Raw genomic sequence first — 20,619 nt, 5'->3', positions numbered from 1 at the left:
TTCCTGTTACGGATCAACAAATTCACTCTGCCTCATCTCAAGGCACTGAGCATGGGGCTAGGGACTGCAGGCTGCTGGGGTGGTCTGCCCCACTGGCTAGAGAGGGGAGGGGGCTCTGGCAGAGGGTGGATGATGGTTTAGGGGGTCATCAGGTCCCACTGCAGCTGTTCATGGGCTGTGATGGTGCCCCCACAGCTGCAGAGCAGTGAAATGAGGTCGATGGAGCCAGAGTCCTGATGCTGTGTGCAGAGTCCCCCCAGGGTCAGGGTGTGCTTGATGCAGGGCTGTGCGTCTGGAGAGGGTTCAGAAAGGGTTGGGGGTAGGGCTAGAGCTGGGTCTGGGACAGGGCCACAATCCACCTGTGCCATGTCCAAGATGAGCCTGCCCATCCTGCCAGAGAGAAGTCCTGCAGAGCTGCCACCGCCTGCGCTGCTTCCCGCTGGGAATGTGTGTCCATATTCACCCTACACTGGCGGTGAGCACACGCAATCCGGCTCCCACAGTGTGCCTGCCCAGCACATCCCTGCCAGGGGCTCCAAATGGAGCTGGTGGGACCACGGTGGTTCATCTCACCTCTGTGGAGCCCTCAGCTCTGGCCCCCTCACCGGTGCTATTGCAGCCCCCCCACAGCTGGACAGAGCCATCCCCATGCTGTTGGCACCAGCTGGGCTCTGCCAGCGCAGCCTTCATGGAGGGGATTCACCGTCCATCCTTCCACCCTCATCCTACCCCTGGACTGGTTCTGCACTGACCCCAGCTTTGAGGCTGCTGCAGCCAGGTGGGTACAACCTGAAGCACAGAGGAGACAAATCCTGTGCAGGCCTGAGGGGTGAGGCAGGGGACAGGAGGGGCTGCAGCTGCAGCCCTCTTCCCCCGAGCAGTGCTCACTGGAGCAGCACAGGACTGGGACCAGGTGATGGGACCATGCACAGACAGCACCAGTGCTTTGGGGGGCCTCGGGTTCTGTGTGGGGCTCAAGCTCTCTACAGCCAGTGGGGTGGGTGCTGTGGATGGCAGGAGTTTGCAGCTCTGAGGTGTTGAGCCTCTTGCAGCTCCCTCTGGGGGTGCAGGAGGCTCTGGCTGTCAGCAGTGAGTGAGCTGCGAGCATGGCAAGAGCCACGTGGAATGAACCACTTGTCCCCAGGAGCAGCCGCCCCAGCATGGGGCTGCCAGGGCCGGGGGGCTGAGCCCAGCTCCTGCTGAGGGCTCTGCCCTGCCACCGCAGGAAGCTGTGCCAGGTGCCAGCCTTCATGCCGGATCACGTCATGGGGGCATGACACCATGTGCTGCTCGCTGCGGGCAGGGGCGTGCACCACCACCCCTGTGCCACCTGGTGTGGGACACACCGTGCGAGGGGCCAGGCTGAGCTTCTCTGCTCGGCTCTGCCCCACGCTGGCACTGTGGAAGGAGCCTGATGTGGCACCGGCACCGGCATCGGCGCTGGGTGTCAGCTCAGCTGCACTCTGCTGGCAGCATGCGGTGCACTCGGGGTCTGTTGGCAGCATGCGGTGCACTCGGGGGTCTGCTGACAGCATGCGGTGCAGTCGGGGTCTGTTGGCAGCATGCGGTGCACTCGGGGGTCTGCTGGCAGCATGCGGTACACTCGGGGTCTGCTGGCCGCAGGGTGAAGCACTCGGGGTCCACTGGCTGTGGTGTGAAGCACGCAGGGGTCTGCTGACGTGGTGTGAAGCACTCGGAGGGAATGCCAGCAGTGTGGTGCACTCAGGGGGGCTGCCAACAGTAGTGTGAAGCCCCAGCAGCCACCTCAACATTTGGCAGCGGTGCCGGTGCCCCGACGGAACACCCTGCATCCAGCACGGCGCTGCCGGCTCCGGTGCCTTCATTCTATGACTCACAGGACTTGGCCGGTGCTACCGCTGCGCTCGGGGCGTCTGCGGCCTCGGCCCCACGGTTTCACCTCGGCACTGCCCGCTCTGCCCGGGGTACCGAGCCACAGCCAGGCTGGGGGCCCCCACCCGTGACCGTCCTGTCCCGGAGCTGCCAGCGATCGGGGTGTCCCCACGCCCACCCAGGGATCCCCCCCCGCCGCCCCGGGTCCCTGTTTGGACGCCGCTGTTTGACGCGGCCGTTCGGCCCGGGAACGCGAGGGTTCCACGCCGAGAAGCCGCGGCTCACCCCGGTACAGCCCCCTGAGGGCTCACCGGGAGCTCACCCGGATAGCTCACCGGCCCGGCCCCGCTCACCGACCCCGGGGCGCCGGCGCGTCGCGACCGTTCAGCACCGCGGACAGCGGCGGAGAACGAGACTGGGGATGCGGCAGAGCCGGGAGGGGGATCGGGGAAACCGGGAGACCGGGAAAGCGACGGTTAGCACGGCCCAATGCACCTGCCCGCACTCCCCGGCCCCGCCGTGCTTCTTTGGTGGGCGTCAGAAAAGAACCGGAGTGGTGGCTCCCGAGACCGGGGAGAGCAGGCTCTGCCGCTCCGCCCCTCTGTCCCTCAGCCCCGTCCCGCCGCCGGGGACCCGCTCCCCGCCGCCCGGGTGCCCCCCGCCCCCGCCCCCCGCCACCCGGTGCGTGCCCGGCGCTGACGTCAGCCCGGGCTCCCGGACCGATATAACCCCCGGCCGCGCCGCCGGCTCAGCTCCCGCGGGACGGATCGCGCTCGCTCCGCCGCCAGCACCGGCAGGAACAGGGCACAGCGCACCGGGTACGGGACGGGGCTTGGGAACCGGGCAGGGACAGCACCGGGGCCGGGGGCGCGCAGAGGGGACGGAACGGGGCGTGCGGGCGCGGAGGGGGCTCCGCACGCGGGACGGTCCCCGCGCCGCCGGGGCCGCGATTCCCGTCGCGCCTCCGCAGCTGCCCCGGTCTCTGCTGTGGCGCTGAGCCCCTGGCCCCGTAGGTGCAGAGGGACCGAGGATGCGGCGGGCACTGCTCACCCTCCTGCTGCTGCTCGCCCGCCCGCCGCCCGCCGCCGCCCGCCCCGCCACCACCGACGGCTCCATCCCGGCGGCCGGGACCGGGGCTCAGGACCACCCGCTCTGGCCGCCGCTGGCGCCGCCGCCCCCGGGGCCGTGGCGAGGGCGGCGGGACGAGCCGCCGCTCTCCATCGACCTCACCTTCCACCTCCTACGGCACCTCTTGCTGCTCGCCCGCGCCCAGAGCCAGCGCGCCCGCGCCGATTCCAACCGCCGCATCCTCGACGCCGTGGGGCGCTGACCCCCCCGCGGAATGCCCGAATGCCCCGAACCCCCTGTAACCGTGGGGCTGCACCGGCCTCCAGCCACCGCCTCGGCCTCTGCCCTGTAGGGCGCTCGGCACCAACACCGGCACGGGCTAAACCCGCCTCGGCCCCAGCGCTGGGGCGAGTGGGAGCGGAACCGGCCCCGGGACCAGCCCGCACCGATTTTGTAATAAAACGTGGTGGAAACCCGAGGCGTGAGCGAGTGCGGGGTGGGGGCAGCTGGGGCTATGCAGGGCCAGGGATTGGGCAAACTGGGAACGTGCTCACTGGGAATGGGCTCACCAGCAACGGGGAATGGGAGAATGGGCTTGTCAGCAATGTAGAAGGGGCTCACCAGGGATGGGTAAACAGACTCATTGGGGGTGGTGGAACGGGTTTGCCAGGAAGGGGCAAACATGGTCACCGGGAACAGGGACAGGGCTCACTGTAGAGGGAGAAAGGGCTCAGGAGACAGGATGGGCTGGGCCAGGGCTGAGTAGGAGCAGCTGGGCCAGCAGCACAGACCCACCAGCACTGGGAACAAGGCTGTGTGTGTGCCTGGGTCAGGAGGTGACACACCATGTTCTTCAGAGGGGATGAGATGCTCACAGCCCCCCAGGTGTGGGAGCAGTAGGAAGCAAAGGGGGCAGAGGGATGGGAACAGTGGGTCCTCACCAGCAGTGAGCCAGGGACAGGGGGGCTGCACCCACCTGCCCGCAGGTGAGGACATGAGCAGGGAAGCAAGCCCTCCCCAGGAGGGCGGAGGGGAGGGCTGGGAGCTGGGGGAGGGACAGACACAGGCCCTTTGTGGGAGGACATGGCCACCCATGTGGGAGCACCAGGAGTGGGGGGAACCTCTGTGGGACACACGGTGCTGCTGAGTGGGTCAGGGCTGGAGTCGTGGGTAGGGAGGGGGGCACTGTGGTGGGCCATGTCTCAGGCCTCCAACCAAGAGGACAGGGATGAAGCCTGCTGAGGCAGCTGGGGGAGGTTCAGCCTCCTTGTGGGTGGCCCTGGTCTTCGCCGGGGCCTCCAGCTTGGTCTGTGGAAGGTGTCCCTGCCTGCGGCACTGGGTGGGACTGGGTGTCCCTTCCCACCTAAACCAACCAAAAATTCTATGATAACATCCCAATACCTGCTGGAAGGGCAGCATGGCAGGGCTGGAGCAGGAAGTAATGTTTTTGTACCTGGGGAGGACTGCATGGGGGTGTGGCAGCAAGGATTATAGTGGGACAATCCCACCTAGGAGATATTTATACCAGATGGGAGATATTTATACCTGACTTGGACAGCCTGCTTCAGCCAACCCTGACAAGCAGGGCTGGGGCTGGTGGGGTTCTAGGGGCCTCTTGCCTCTCATGCAGCTGTGGGTGGCTTCCCAGGTGGAGGGACCACAACCCCTCTGGGCAGCCTTTTCCAGGCACCCTGTGTGATGAACCTCACTGCAAAAACGCCCCAAATCTTTGGAGGCCAGTTTGTGCCTGTTGCTGCTGGTCCTGCCACTGGGCTCCACTGGGAAGAGGCTGGCTCCCTCCTCCTGCCCTCCCATTAGGCAAGCATACACATAGACAACCCAAAACATTCCAGTTCCTCCTCATGCAGCAGATGCTCCAGTCCCTTTGGCATTGCTTTGACCCTTTCCTGGACTCCAGATGTCACATCCTTCTTGCTCCAGGAAGCCCCAGCCTGGGCAGGATGCTGCATCCACAGCTCTCCACACTTCGTGGAGGGGAGAGCTCCCCTCCTCCCTTCATCCTCCCCATCCGGTGGGCTGATGTCCACCCGGATCCATTGGGAAGGGATGTCACTGCTTCCTCCCCATCCAGTGTCACCACTGAGGATTTTGTTGTTCCTCATGTCCTTCAGTAGCTGTAGTTCGACACTTGTGATTAGTAATTACATCATGAACCTCGTAGGCTCAGCTAAGCTTCTCTTTTAAGGAAAAGGGAAGACTATCCCAAGAGCAGTGGGCTGTCTGGATGAGAGGCACCTGGAGTGTCGTGAGCAGGACTGAGCAGTACTTGGGGAAAAGGTAATTCCGGTAACAGGAGATCACAATCACTGACTCACTGACCACCTACTCAGAATGGACCCCGACTCAAATGGAGGAAAGAGCTGCACCTGTGGAGTGATCAGCATGAGGAGGGAGATGCACCCAGCAAAGAGGAGTTTGAGTCCTAATTAATAAAAGAGTTCTGTAATTGGTAACCAATGAATGCTGGTTCTTTGCTCAAATGTATAAATAATGTAAAGTTCTGATGCTCAGGGAACAGCCTTGGGGAAACCCTCAGCTCCTGGCTCTGCACTAACTGGAATAAAACCAGAAACCCCTTGCCTTGATTTGTGAATTGTCTGCACACCAGGAAGCCCACAGCTGGGACAGCAGTTTGTGATGGCCCAGATGGCATAGCCACAGTGCCCTGCCCAGACTGACTGGCCACTCCAGGCAAAGGGGCTTGGCAGGACAAATTCCAGAGTACTCCAACCTTGTGATCGGGTATTTTGGATGTCCAGCCTCAACATCAGGACAACCAGTGACTCAATGGCACAACACATTCTAGAGGTATTTCCTTGGTGAGGGGGTGTTTGGAAATTGCCAACAAGCAGGATTTTGGGCTTGGGCTCTGCATAAGTTGAAAAAAAAATATTTTGTTTCTACAGTTTGGTGGTGCATATCTTGGATTTTTGATGTTTGCACACTTTTTCACATGCAGAGCTGGTGATGTGAAAACTGGGATTTAGGTGTGTGCATTGGGATAGTGTATGAAACAGTAGAAATTCCACAACTGAAATGGGTTCCTCTGCTTCTGTAGAAATTCCACTTTGCTTTCCTCTAGGATGCATCCTGAAGAGTTACGGTGACCCTATGATAAGTTGAAAAGGTACTGTAATCGATGGTTACCTCATTCTGAATTAGATGATGGTGAAAAAAGCCCAGAAAACAACAGGTCTTTACAATATAATGCAATTTTACAGTTGATGTTACTTTGTAGGAAGCATAATGAACGGGATGAAGTCCCTGCTGTAGATTTGGTTTTCACTTTAAGAAATAATTAGTAAACTAAGGAATAAAATGTCGTTTAGTAGATTCAAAAGTATCAAAATGGAATATATTCTTGGGGAAATGAAGAAAAGAAGGTAAGGGGAAAGATACTTGTCGTATGGAAGAAGAAGATAAAAGAGACAAAAACCCAAAGTCCAGTTATTGGCAGCTCCTCCGACACAAGGATCAGAGCTGGAGGTGGACAGTATATCCGGCGATGAAATGGTGGTTTTGATGCATCCCCCGTTTCCAGTAGGAGCAGGGAGAAAGGTAAGTCGGTATTACGAGCACATTTAGGGCAGCAGATGGACCTGAAGGAGAGGCAGTGGATGTGCATGTGCCCGTCACAATTCAGACTTGCTGAATCAGAAGCAGCAAGCAGGATCATATCACAGAAATCCTAACAGAATGTGTAGCGTGATTAAAACCATGATGTCAATTCATAATCCAAAGTGGGAGGTCATCCAGATTGTCCTGGAATATTTGTTTCCCCACGAGGAATGGAGGGCAGTTTAGAAAAGGCTTGAGAAGAAGGAGTTAGGAAAATAGGATTAGATCAAAAGGTTCATGGCATCCCAAATCCTCACAAATTTCATCCTAAGAATGACTCAGAGTGGGATCTCAATCAGACTGCTGGTGAGATTCACAAAAATTGTATCAGAAAATTATTTTGTTGGGATTCTAAGAGGCAGTGAAGAAACTGAAACACCTTGACAAGTTGTATGATGGGAAGAGGGAGCAAAGCTTTTTATGAAGGATTGTGTGAAGTGGCTCCCAAATGGATGGATTCAGATCCAGCAAGGGAAGGAAGCAGGATGCTGTTTAACAGGCTTTTTGTTGGGCAGTTGGCACCTGCTTTCAGAAAGAAACTCCAAAACAGAGGAGAGGTGGAGGGGATGGTTATTTCCCAAGTGATGCCTGTAAGGATAGGGGAAGAGGTAGAAGAGAAGGAGAAGAGCCAAGAGAAATTACTGAATCCACTGTCGGGGCAGGCAAGAGGCAGAGGGCAAGATGGATTTCAGGAATGAGGCTGGGGGTGAGGGTGGGGATTAACACCCCTCCAAAATATCAGAGTGCCCGTTGCAGACAGGAAGGGCACTGGGAAAAGGAGCATCCCCTACTTACAAATGGACAGAAGGGATAATCAGAAGACGCAGAAATTGGGCTGGGCTGAAGAGGACCAGAGGCATCACCTGTTTTCCTGGCCAACCCTTTGATTCCAGTTAAGCTGGGGAATGAAACAATGGATTTTCTAGTGGATAATGGAGTAGTTCATTCTGTAGTTACACTGAAGGACCTTTAAGCAAAACCAGGGAGGAAATTCCTCAGGAGCAGGTAATCCCTCAGACCATTTCACAACGCGTGGAATTCACAACTGGGAACACAAAATGACCCCATTACTTTCTCTGCATGCCAGAGTGTCCTTTGCCATTGCTGGGGAAGGATTTGCTATGCCAGCTGTGCAGGTCTTTACTGACAGAAGCAGTGACATGGTAAATGGAGATCGGAAGTCTGGGCACACTGTGGTCACTACCACAAAGGCAGTGACAACAACCCATTGCTCACGAACAGCTTGTCCCAGAAGACCAAATTGGAGCTCTCACTTGTGCCCTGGAATTGAGCTGAGGAAAGGAAGTCAATATTTATACTGACTCAAAACATGCCTTTGGCATAATCCATGCTCAGGGAGCAGTTTGGGAAGAGCAAGGAGTTTCACAGGCGAGTTCAGAAAAAAAATGTAGCTGAAATTCCAAAGATTCTGAAAGCAATTCTTCAACCAAAGAACACTACAATAATACATTGCAAAGCCCCCAGAAAAAGAATCCAAATATTGTAAAGGGATATCGAAGAGCAGATCCAGCAGTGGAAGAAGCTGCATCGAGGAAACCAAGCTGTGAAAGAGCTTTGATTCCACAAACCTGTGTGGAATCATCTCCAACAAATTATACCAAAGGAGAGGAACAATGAGTGGAACAGCTAAACTGTACTAAAAATAAAGAAGGGTGGTGGGAAACACCTGGAAAGCAGCTCTTGGAGATAGTGGAAATCCATCTTAAAAGGTGGCATCAAGAGACACACACAGGAGCAGATGCATCACTGCTTTTAGAAAAATTCCTTGGATGCAAGATGCAAAGTTTTGCAGAAAGAGTAGCTAGAAATTTATCATTTGCTGTGTTAATAATCCAAAAATAGGAAATAAAATACAGGGAGGAAGCACAAAGCAAGAAATATCCCCTGAGAAACACTGGCAAATGGATTTTACAGAATCACCCAGATGTAATCAATGCAAACATCTATTGGTATTCATCAACCACATTTCTGGTTGGCTGGTGTTACCAAACAGTTCATATTCCTAAAGAAAAGGCTTTGGAGACCCAAGTCCATCTGTTACAGAATCCTGAACCTGAAGCAGAAATATCAGAGGAAGTGGACAACGCAGTCACCCCACTAGTATGGGCCACTAGAATTTCAGGATGGGCTTGGAATGCAGAATCCGCCATTGAACAGGAGTACTCCACTCCAGAAGATCTACAGGACACTCCTCTGGAAGAAGCTGATGGCAAACTCTCCATGGATGGGAGCAGCTTTGTGAAGGATGGAATCTGAAAAGCCGGGAATGCAGTGCTAACTCCGCATGAGGTGATAGAAGCCAAAGCTCTGAGCCCCAAAACATCGGCTCAGAAAGCAGAGCTGATTGCACTGCCAGAGCGCTGGAGCTCCACAGGATAAGACTGTAACTCTACAGACTGACTCAAAATTTGCTTTTGGAGTGGTCCATGCCCACAGAGCCATTTGGAAAGAGAGAGGGCTGTGAACCTCTAAGAGACCCCCCAGGAAACATGGACAGATAATACAGAGGTTGTTAGAGGGCATGCAGTGGCCTCAAAAGATGGCAATAATGCATTGTAAATCTCATCAGTTCAGAGAAACCCCAGAGAATACTGGATATGGCCTGGCTGACAAAGCGGTTGAGAAGGCTGCGGGTGGGGACATCCTGTTGGTCTTACCCAATAAATATTGGCATTTGGACAAGGAGGCTGCCAATTACCAGGCTGAAGATGAGAAAGTGGCAAGTTTGTTAGATCCTGAAAATAGTCCTGAAGGATGGCAGATTACATCCAGCAAGCGTTCCCCAGCGCCTTATGAGGAAGATGGCAGAGGAACAACATAAGGGAACTCACTGGGGAATAGAATCTATGGCAGAAGCACCAAAGCCTCAAGTTCGGAGTGTAAAAGTAACTGCTATCATAAAAAGCGTCACTAAAAAGTCCCAAACCTGTTTAAAGAACAATGCACATCAAATCAGATGGCCCACACCCAGGACTGTCAGGAAAGGCAGTTGTCTGTGACTAGTAAGTCTTGTGCCAGCTAATGCTTCCTTATTTACTTACATTAGTGATTAATATGTACTAGCCAATGTCTTAGTTTTGAGAACAAGGGTTGTGTGTCAGAACAAAGAATGATAAGAGAAGTACATTATGACCCGATCATATATTTAAAATACTCTCAAGGAGAAAAGATTCATCAGAAGATCTGGAACCATACCAAAACAAGTCCTCAGAAATTATTAGCATATATGCTTGTATTCAGGAAATGTGATGAATATGTATTAGTTTCAGGAATATAACCTTGTCTGTTAGGTTACTGGGCATGCATGCTTTGAGGAGGATTTCCCATGCATCCAGCACTCCTAATAAAGTAATGTTACCTTTCTAACCCAGCAAATTGGTTGGAGAGTTTATTTCCCAGTTTTCTGTGACACCAGGGCTTTCCCCTGTTGCACCAAGCAGAGTAGAGAAGTGATTAGGGTTTGTTAAAAAAAATAATACCCAGGTTGGGGGTCCCAGAAAGAATTTCTTCAGATATTTATTTATTTCTACTTTACAGCAGAAATGGTGCAGGATATGTCCAAATTTTCACAGATTATTTGGGAATTATGCACCTTAAGGATCCCACAGTCCAGTCGGAAGACAGAAAGGATGAATCAGACAATAGAGGCAAATATCCAAGTTACAGCAAGAGGCTCGAGTGGAGCATCATCTTTGACTCTTACAGGAATTTGTGTCATTCCCCAAGTCAAAGCAGGAATGAGCACTCTGGAAATACCACCACACTGGAAGGCATTCCTGCATAACCTTGTAACCACACATGGAGATCAGATGTGTGCAAGGGGACAAGCAGAGCCAAAGCAATATTTAATTTCTCTTTCACAGCCTTTATCCTCATTCACAGGTTTTTGGATCAGAGGCCCCACCCCTCCCTTGGGTACCCCTGGACAGTCTTTTCCATCTGGAGAAGTGGTGGATGTTTGAACATGAAAGGATGAGGCTCCACAAGAAAGGTGGAAAGGTACTCTCCCAACAGTGTTAATAATATACACCATAGTGAAAAGGACAGGAATTGACTCTTGGATCCATCACGTGTGAAAAGGGTCCCTGAGTCTGGACAAGATATACGGAATTCACACCAAACTGGAAACCTGAAGTTCCAGCTGACTGACAACACAGAATTATGTTCTTTAATTTTTTAATCTGTTTATGTAAATTAATTTTGCAAGTGAAGTGCTTACACAACATGTTGTTACTTTATGGTGTTCCATTATATAATATGTTGATACTTTATAGCTTGTCCAATCAACTGGGAGAATTCAAACTGCAGCAGTAAAACTGCTGGATTTCCTAGTGTCATGATCAGTGAAGGACCCTTTGGATTGGGGAATTTTAATCTTGGATTTCAGTCTGATTTTTGCCCCCATGATGGGTAAGGGCCTTGAATTTCACAACTCCCCCAGAAAAAGGAGAAAGTACTTGGACTAGGAAAACAGTTCTTGTAGCTCAATAACCCCACCCTACATTGATGCTGGCGCATGAATGGTTCACTTAAATGGACACATTGCTCCTTAAGTCCCCAAAACCCTGGGAGGATTTTCCATGGGGTTTAACATAAGCCAAGAGGAAGGTAATTGGCATTATATGTGTGATGGATTGACCATGGACGGACACCAGGTGCCCACCAAAGCTGCTCCATCACTCCCCCCTCACTTGGGCAGGGAAGAGAAAATATAAGAAAAGCTCATGGCTCAGGATAAGGACAGAGAAAGCTCACCAATTACTGTCATGGACAAAGCAGACTTGATTTGGAAAAATTAGGTTAATTTATTACCAATCAAATCAGAGTAGGGTAACAAGAAGTAAAAAAAATCCTAAAAACACCTTCCCCTCACCCCTCCCTCCTTCCCAGGCTTAACTTTATTCCCAATTCTCCACCTCTTTCCCTCCAGTGGTGCAATGAGACAGGAATGGGGGTTACAGTCAGTTCACCACATAGTTTCTGCTGCTGCTTCCTTCTTAGGGAGAGGAGCCCTTGCCCTGCTCCAGTGTGGGAGGGACAGCCCTCTGCGGACTTCTCCAGTGTGAGTCCTTCCCATGGGCTGTGGCTCTTCACAAACTGCTCCTCTGTGTGTCCCTTCCATCGGGACAGTCCCTCAGGAGCAGACTGCTCCAGCCTGGGTCCCCCACAGGGTCACAGGTCCTGCCAACAAACCTTCTCCAGCATGGGCTCCTCTCTCCACAGGTCCAAAGGTCCCTGCCAGGACCCTGTTCCATCATGGGCTTTCCACGGGGTCACAGACTCCTTTGGGCATCCACCTGCTCCAGCGTGGGCCCCTCCAGGGCCTGCAGGTGGGTCTCTGCTGCCATGTGGATCTCCACAGGCTGTGGGTGCATCTCTGCTACCCCTGGGCACCCCTGGGCTGCAGGGGAATCCCTGCTCCAGCACTTGGAGCACTTCCTTCTGCACTGCCCTGAGAGGCCTCAGGGCTCACACACCCTCCCTCCTCTATGGCTGCAATTACCTCTACACAAGAACTTTTTTTCCTCCTTAAATACATTATCCCTGAGGTGTTACTGCCATCACTGGTGGACTCTGCCTTGGCCAATGGCAGGTCCATCCTGGAGCCATCTGGCTTTGGCTCTCTTGGACATGGGGAAAGCTTCTGTCAGCTTCTCACAGAGGCTGCCCCTGTAATCTCCCCACTACCAAAACCTTACCACAAAAACCCGATACAAACCCAATAAAATGGACAAAATGCCACGAATGGGACATATAGTTGGGTAAGTGATGACAGAAGCTGGACAACCCACCTGCCTTTGTGTGAAGTGAAAAAGGGAAAGTGAAAAGACAATCCTTAGGAATGTTAACATGATGTCCCTTATGGAGAAAAAGGCCTTTGGAAGCACAGTTATGGAGAAGAATAAAGAGAAATAATGATGGTTCTTGGAGACACCCTTGGACAGGAACTGGAGCAGGCTGTGTGTTAGAATCCATGCTCAGTGCACAGATCATCTTTTCCTGAAATCTCAGCTGGGGGTACAATTTAACTGGACAAGCAGAGGCATCAGCAAATTCCAGGGTGCTGCCCAGAGCTGGTTTGGGAGGGCAGTGACAGGTCATGAGCATCTGGACACAAAGCACAAGGAAGAAAATTGCCCAAAACAGATGAGAACTAAGGTGGGGCTCTCCTGAGGCATCTCAAGCACTGGAGTGGCATCCATGGCACCCAGCTGAGGGGCTGCTGAGTGCTTGTGAGTCCCTCTCAGTCACCTCTGGAGGGCGATGGGGACAAGGGAACATCCCTGAGAGGTGGGGAAAGGCAAATACTGCATCCCTGAATATCTGGTGCAGGCATGGAGAAGCCACAGCCCCTCTTGCTCCCCAGGTATCACCCAAGCCCTCCCAGGCACGTTCCTGGGGTGTGAAGGAGCAGATGGTGGCGGGGAGCAGCTGGGCTGGGCCCTGGGGTTGGTCTGCTGGCAGCCTGGAGGGGCAGCCTGGGGACGCAAGAGAGCAAAGCTGTCCCGCCTGTCTCCCGTCCCACGGGACCCTGCACGCCGGCCCCGAGCCAGCGCCGTGGCCCCTGTGATGCCATGAAGATTTTTTGCCTTTTCTTTTATACGCCTGTTATACCCTTTTACAACTTCTGTATTCCTAGTGCTTTTTGCCTACGTTCTTGGACTTGTTTGTCAAGCTAAGAGACTAAACATTTTAGAAGCTTCATAGCTGGGGATCAGTGTGCCCCAGAGCCCAAGGTCCTCTCCAGAACACATTCTGTAAACTAAGATAGAACCATCCAGGAGAAGGCTCCTTGGGGAGGGGGGCTCACTCCAGCCTCTGATTGGGGAATCTTTGACAGATCTGCTAATTAGTAACACCTATAGTGTTATACCCAATCTTTTGGGGTGGGCATTCAGCGGGGCGCATTTCAGTGCATATGACCTGGACGTGTGCACCTAAGGATCCTTAAAATAACACCAAGGTAAAATCCCTTTTCCCCTTCTAACCGTGTATGACTCTTGATTTTAAGACCAGGAAAAGGCATCACCTGGACGTGCTGCAAGTGTCCGGGTCTGCCGGCTGCCGGGGGGTCCACAGGGCCCAGCCCTTGCTGTCCCCTGGGGTGGCAGCGGGGACCCCCCAGTGGAGCCCGGCCACAGGGGACCCGTCCAGCCCGAGGAGCCCTGGCCGTGCGCATCATCGCCACCATGGCGACGGGACGGGGCGGCTGACGCAGCCACCGCTGCCGCGGCCCTCCCGGGGGAGCCTCCCGGGCTCGGGTGCCGCGGGCCCCGGCCCAGCGCTGATGTGGCCGGGTGTGTACTCAGCCAGCTCATCCCGACAGTGTTTGCTCGGAGCACCCGGGGGACGGTGCTGCTGCGGGCACCCAGACGGGGGTGGCGGGGCTGGGCGCCGCCTGAGGACCCTCGCCCCCGAGCAGGGGCTGTGGGCGGGGGGCAGAGTCCCACTCACAGGGCTCCCGAGTCGCACTGGGGCTCTGGGGTCTCAGCCCCTTGCCTGAGGTGCTGGGGGCACTGCTGGGGTGATGGGGCAGGGGCCGCGCTGGGCTAGACCCTGTGGGGCCGGTGCAGAGCTGCTCTGGGGCAACCCCCGCCTCCACCCACCACACACCACACGCGAGAACGTGTCCTCACACACTTTTAATGTTGGAGAGGGGCAGCGCCCATCTGGGGAATTCCAGCAGCAGGGATGGAGCTTGCCTGAGAGTGCCAGGGACGGCCATGAGAAAGGGGTGCCAGGGATGGCCATAGCCGGGGCAGGGGTGGCAGAGACAGCCATAGCCGGGTGTGACAGGGACAGCCACAGCTGAGGGGTTGCCAGCATTATCCCACAGCTCCACTTCAGTGCTGACCTGTGCAGAAAAGTAGCCTCAGCCCTGTGACCCTGGGACCCCCTTCCCACTCCCTGCAGCAGGGAGACAGGGATGTCCCAGGGGGAGCCTGCAGCGTGACCATCCCATCCACATCCTCATCCCCCTTCCCAGGAGGTGTCTCCTCTGCCCCACGGCACCCCATGGCTGTGCCTATCTCACAGCCCATGAGGGTCTCACCATGGGGAGAACTCGCTGGCTTCTGCCTCGGCCCCACATCTGCAGAGGGAAAGAGAGAACAAGATAGAGACAGGGATACCCCGGCACTCTGAGGGACCCATGCTGCTGCATGTGGGCCATGGCACAGCCAAGCAGGCATGGCACTGGACACAGCACTGAGCATGACATAGCACTGGGCAGTCACAGCATGCACTCACCTTCAGCAGCTTCGGGCACCTCCAGGCTGTCCAGCCGGTCCTCATCCGTTGCGGCCTCACTGCCGTCCCCAGGTCCATCACCCTCATCCTCGCCCAGTGGCTCTGTGGGCAGGGAACAGCTCAGGTGGGACCTTCCCTCCCTCCCTCCTGCAGTGTGGGGATACACCAGGACATGCCAGGAGGGAGATGACCAAGCAGGACACTCCAGGATGCTCCCAGGAGGAATGTGACCAGCCCAGTGTGGGAACCAGGGAGAGCCTGGAGCAGGACTGCCCCTCCAGGGTCCCTGGGTGGTGCTACAGGTGGAGGTCACATGCCCAATCCTGTGTGGGAGCCCCACACAGGTTGTGTGGTGGGGGGGACTCTGCTTGTCTGAGGGCTGGGCACCCCAGGCAGTCCCAGTGCCCCCTCGGGGCGGCAGCAATTTCCCCAGTGCAGGCACCTGTCTGGAACTCGATGGTCCTCAGCATCTCAGCCACATAGTCCACGTTGATGGAGAAGTGGTCCATGTTCTCGTAGCCGGGCTCAGGGCGGCTGCTCATTGATGCCTTGGACATGTCTGTGATCCTGCAGGGCAGGGACACCCTGGGAGCTGCAGAGTCCAGCACCCAGAGAGCCACCAGCCACAGCTCTTTTCCCCCCCATACTCCTGACTCACTTTTTCAGGAGTTCCTTGGAGTGCTGTGGAGAAAAGTGAGGGGGGATCAGTGTCTCCTAGACATCACCCCCCCACAGGTCCACCCCTGCACATCCCAGGGCATCCATAGATCCTTTTGGGTGAGCATAGCCTCCCTGTATCGACCTGTGAGGCAGCCCCATGCCCCTCAGGGAACCATTGCACTACCACACAGCCCCAGGGCAGTCCCAGCCTCCTGTGCCCTCCTCTCCCTGTTGCCCTGGCAGGACCTGCAGGTACACGGCCATCTGGGGCTCCTCCATGGCATGGATGGCTGACTCCACCAGTTTGGAGGAGGCCTCCAGGTGGTCTCCATACTGGCGGATGAGCCCACGGACACGCTGCAGCTTGGCCTCCTGCTCGGCCGCGATGCTCTGCAGCAGCTCCTTCTTCCGCTCCTCCAGGATCCCGTACAGCGCATCAAACCGCAGCCCCACGTGCTGCTTCTGCCGCCGACCGTTCTCCTGCCAGACAGGAGTCAGGGGCTACACTGTGCACCCCCCCAGCACAGCCCCAGGGCTGGACCCTCCCAGCCCCACCACATCCCTCCACTGGCACAGCCCCAGGGCCGGACCCCCCGGTCCCAACCTCGATAGTGTGGCAGATCTCCTCCATCTGTGTGATGATGGCCTGGATTCGGTCGTTCCCCGCCACCAGCATGGCGATGCCATCACTGAGCTCACTCTGGGAGCAGAGGGGATGGGCGTGAGGGTGGCTGTGCGGGTACCCTTGGCCCCCCCAAGACCCCGGGGGCCCCCTACCTTCTGGCGCTGGTAGACGGCCGGCAGCGGAGCCACCTCACAGTCCTTGTGCGCCCCAAACACCTTGCAGAGGGAACAGGTGGGCACCTCACAGCGCAGGCAGTAGATGTTGATCCGCTCATCCTCGTGCTCCTCACACATGAGGTGCTGCTCAGCCTTGGCGTGAAGGGGTCTGCATGGGGGTTGGGGATGTCAGATAGACACCCCCAGTCCCAGGGACACTCCCAGCCCCAGAGACATCCTGGCCCCCAGAGACACCCCAGCTTCAGGGACAGCACCAGCTTCAGGACCTGCCCAGCCCTAGGGACACCTCTGGCCCCCGGGGACGCTTGAACCCCAGGGACACTCCTGGCACCAGAAATACCTCTGGCCCCGGAGACACCCCCAGCCCCAGGGATATTCCCTGGCCCTGTATGGGCCCCGTGACTCCCCAGTTCCTGTTGGGATCCCACCCCCAGCCCTCTCGGTGGGTTCACTGTCACCCGCAGGTCTCGCCCCCCCCCCGTGGGGTCCCCGCGCCTCCGGACCGGGCCGACTCCTGCTTGTAGATGTCGATTATGTTCTCCACGAGCAGGTTCCGCTGCAATCCGTACACCCCGTGCCGGTCCAGCACTACCTCGTGCCGGCATGACGGGCACCGGAACCGCCCGCCTGACGGCACCGCGCTGGAGCCCCGCGACTGCCACAGCGGGTTGGAGGCCTGGGGGGGTAAGCGAGGGGTCACGGCGGCAGCACCCCGCAGCCCCGGCACGCCCGGGCAGCTCCCACCCCGGGAGCGAGACCCCCACGGATCAGCGCCCCACAGCCCCCGGGCACGGACACGGGCAAGGAGACAGAGATGGAGACGGGCAAGAGCATGGACACAGGTGTGAGCACAAACAAGGACACACACACGGCCCCCGCCTCCCGCCCGCCGTCCCCGCCAGCCGGGAGCGGCCCCAAGCGCAGCCCAGCCGGGGGTCCCAGCGGCTGGTCCCGGAGCCGGGAATCCCAGCCAGACCAGCCCCCCCTGTGAAGAGGATCTCGGTGTTCCTGGTGCCGCCCGCCCCTCCGCCTCGCTGGCCGGGGATCCCGGGATAACGGGGCCACCACCCGCCGGCCTGGGGTGCTATGGACGGAGGTCCCGGTGCCTCCCCCCGCCGCACCGGCGGGTCCCACCTGGAAGACGTCGTTGGCGCACTTGCGGCAGAGGTTGTGCTGGCAGGGCAGGATGACCACGGGCTTGGAGAACATCTCCAGGCAGATGGGGCAGATGAGCTGCTTCTCCAGGCTCTCCATGCTCCGCGCCTCCGCCAGAAGCGGTTTCAGCCCTACCGCGAAGTTCATGGCCGCGGTCCCGGCCCGGCCCGGCCCGACCCGGCTCTGTCCCGCGGCTTCGCTCCGGCCGCCCGGTGCCTGCTTTGTTTCGGCCCCGGCCCCGGCCCCCGACGCTAATTTTAGCCGCCCCCGCCCCGCCGGGGCTGCAGCTGTCGGCGGCGTCGGGTGACACTGAGTCACCGTTCCTGCCCACCCCTCGGGACCCGCTAGTCCCGGTACCGGCTAATTCCCTGGGATCGACTGAGTTTCGGGACCCGCTGATCCCCTGTCCAGGGAGGAGCGGCCGAGGTTCCGGGGGACCTGGGCTGGCTGGTGCAGGGGCTGCAGGGCTGGCAGTCGTGTTGAGGAGTATGTGTCCCCCTCTGCAGGCAGCAGGGCTGCCTCTTGGGGCCCCCCAGATCCCACGCCCCCAGCCCAGTGCCAGCCCCCTTGAACAGCAGGGTGGAGGGGCTGATGCCAGGATGCCCTCATCCTCACTCACCCTGGCACTCTATCTATATTTAGGGAGTGAGGCACAGCCCATGCAGCTGCAGGCAGAGGCAGAGACCAGAAATGGGAAGAAAGGGCAAGGGGCTCACTGCGTCCCCCTTGGTCCCATCCCTGCCAGTCGTCCTAGCCCTCCGCAGGGCCATAGCTCCCCAGAGAGCAGGACAGGAGCAGGGGGCCTGCAACAGCAAGGAGTGGGACGAGCAGAGCCTGTGGGAGCCAGCAGCAGGGGACAGAGAGTGGGACCAGGTGGGTGACAGGAGACAAGTGACATTCACTCCACTTGGGACAGGACCTGTCTACACCACACCCCACTCATTCCACCACCCTGCAGGATCCATGGGCACAGCCCAGAGCATGGACACCACCAGGCAGCGGCACATCCTGCTGCGCAGCGTTCTGGCAGCCCTGGACAGAACCCAGGCAGACACACACTGCCCTCCCGTCAGCCTTTAATGGTGCCCACAAAACCCCAGACAAACCCAGAGGGCAGAGGAAAGGGGTACAGATAGAAGCACCCCAACCCCACAGCAGCATTTGGCACCCAGCACCCATCGGGAGGGTTGCATGAGGGGGGCAGCGGGCTCAGCCCAGCCCCAGAGGTTACAGTGCTAATGGTCTTGGACGCGCTCAGCTCCCCTGCGTGAGCTATGGAGCTCGGCCTGGAGCCTCTGTTCGTGCCTGGTGCTCGGTGCCTGATGTGGGCACAGGCAAGGCACTAAAGGGGGTCACAGCAGCACGGGCTCCAGGCCACTGCCACCACTAGTGCTGGGATGCAGGGGCATTGCCCTGGAGCTCGAGCGGGGCCCCAGGAGCCTGTGCATTGATGCTGGCCAAATTAACCTGAGATTCTACCCCTCCTGAGACTGAAGAGCCAGTCCGGGGGGTGGGACCATGGTCCCAGAAAGTGACAGTTCCAAAGGAGAATCCCTGCCCCGAGTCCTGAGGGAGTCGGCGGAATGGGGTCAGGCTCAGGCATCATTCCTGGTGCTGGCAGGCAGCGGCTCAGTGCTGGCAGGTGGGGGCTGTGCTACAACAGGGATCTGAGGATCTGGAAAGGAAGAGCAGCAGATCAGTGGCTCAGTCCATGCTGTGGTGCCAGTGAGCAGGAATCTTACAATACCCCCACGAGGGCTCCCACAGCCCAAAGCTCCCACACCCCTGGCCAGCGCAGAGCTGCGTGAGAGTGCCCCAACCCCAAAGAAACCTGCAGGAGTCACCCAGTCCCACTGACATGAGTATGGCTAGTGCCAGGGAACAGAGCTGGCCTGGACCACAGCCCCTTTTCCCCTGTTCTGTGCCCCAAAGAGCACGGGCCCAAGGGTTTCTAAGGTTCAGGCCTGTTCAGGGGGCCCTTGCCCAGAGGGAAGGAGAAGGTGTAGCCCATGCAGTGGCTCCCTCTGTCACTGTCACCAGCCCTGGCCCATACAGGGAACACCGAGAGCTGGCTGGAAGTAAGAGTTGAGTCTAAAACCAACCCAAGCCCTGAGCCAGAGCTCTGTCCCCAACATGAGATAGAACATGGGGAGACCCCAGAGCCCCCGCAAAGCAAACACAGGTGCTCCCAGCTGCTGGGCTCCAGCCGGACTTACTGCTGTCCTCTGCACGCATCTGTGCCTCCAGGTCCTTGGGGTCCACATACTTGTAGGACTCGTCCTCCTTGGGTGGGCAGCATGTCCCACAGCAGAAGAAACAGCAGCAGCAGCAGCAGCAGCAGGTGAGGGCACCGCAGCACAGCACCAGTGCCTGCATCAGGGACAGACGCACTGTGAGCTCACTCAAGTCCCTGGCCCATCACAGCAGTCCCGTGAGCCCACTCAAACCACCAGCCTGCCGGGACAGCAACCCACTAAGCTCACCCGAGCCGCCAGCCCCACGGATGCCAGATGATGCCACGCTCACCTGGAACCACCACTTGGACATGAGGAAGTAGTGCCGGACAGCATCATCGCCGAACTGCTCAGCCACGTAGAGGCCAAGGGAGCCGTACTGGTCATACAGGCGGCGCTTGTCCGCGTCGCTCAGCGTGGCGTGGGCGCTGTTGATCTCCTTGAACCGCTCGGCTGCCGCTGGGTCATCGGGGTTCTTGTCTGGATGGTACTTGAGAGCCAGCTTCCTGTGGGGTGCAGCGGGGGGGCCCCCGGCATGGGGTCACAGCCTCACTTCCCGGGACAGACCCAGACCCCCGGGATGGAACCAGGACCCCCAGCACGGGGTTACAGCCTTGTTTCCCAGAACCGACCCCGACCGCCGGGATGGGACCAGGACCATCCGGACGAGATCCCGGCCGCGTTCGCGGGACAGACCTGCACGCCTGGGCTCCCAGGGCGACCCCGCGGACCCCACCGGAACCCCCCCGTACCGATAGGCCTTCTTGATCTCCTCGGGGGAGCTGCCCTTCTGCAGCCCCAGCACACGGTACAGGCTCTCCCCGACCCGGGACAGCTTCCGCTGCGGCCGCGGGGGCTCCGCCATGGCCGCGCCGAGGGTCGCGGGACCGGACCGGACGCAGCACCGCCCGCCGCGGCCCTGCCCGCGCCCGCCGCCGCT

At 57.7% G+C, this 20,619-nt stretch overlaps 3 protein-coding genes across 3 annotated transcripts; 1 reads left to right on the top strand and 2 right to left on the bottom strand.

The window, feature by feature from the left end:
- The first annotated feature begins 37 nt into the window (after positions 1-37).
- On the top strand, positions 38-3,397 carry UCN (urocortin). The gene is made up of 2 exons (XM_042029439.1): positions 38-2,669; positions 2,865-3,397. The coding sequence occupies exons 1-2, from the start codon at positions 2,273-2,275 to the stop codon at positions 3,179-3,181; spliced, it is 714 nt and encodes a 237-aa protein (XP_041885373.1). The 5' UTR covers positions 38-2,272; the 3' UTR covers positions 3,182-3,397.
- A 10,810-nt stretch (positions 3,398-14,207) lies between these two features.
- TRIM54 (tripartite motif containing 54) lies at positions 14,208-17,977 on the bottom strand. Its single transcript, XM_042029434.1, has 10 exons — positions 17,425-17,977; positions 16,794-16,966; positions 16,267-16,438; positions 16,094-16,189; positions 15,736-15,969; positions 15,488-15,510; positions 15,272-15,396; positions 14,830-14,931; positions 14,633-14,671; positions 14,208-14,434 (listed from the first exon to the last, which is right to left on the bottom strand). Exons 1-10 carry the CDS (start codon positions 17,590-17,592, stop codon positions 14,424-14,426), a joined length of 1,143 nt encoding a protein of 380 aa, XP_041885368.1. The 5' UTR covers positions 17,593-17,977; the 3' UTR covers positions 14,208-14,423.
- Positions 17,978-18,504: 527 nt separating this feature from the next.
- On the bottom strand, positions 18,505-20,613 carry DNAJC5G (DnaJ heat shock protein family (Hsp40) member C5 gamma). Its single transcript, XM_042029435.1, has 4 exons — positions 20,432-20,613; positions 19,972-20,185; positions 19,662-19,815; positions 18,505-19,120 (listed from the first exon to the last, which is right to left on the bottom strand). The coding sequence occupies exons 1-4, from the start codon at positions 20,542-20,544 to the stop codon at positions 19,041-19,043; spliced, it is 561 nt and encodes a 186-aa protein (XP_041885369.1). The 5' UTR covers positions 20,545-20,613; the 3' UTR covers positions 18,505-19,040.
- Positions 20,614-20,619: the final 6 nt, after the last annotated feature.

Source organism: Corvus kubaryi, unplaced genomic scaffold (genome assembly GCF_017639235.1).
Source record: "Corvus kubaryi isolate FWS band 111438036 unplaced genomic scaffold, C.kubaryi_AGA036_p1.0 37323, whole genome shotgun sequence".
Lineage (NCBI taxonomy): Eukaryota > Metazoa > Chordata > Aves > Passeriformes > Corvidae > Corvus > Corvus kubaryi.
Note: the sequence above shows the minus strand (reverse complement) of the source record. Positions and strands in the feature narration are given on the sequence as shown.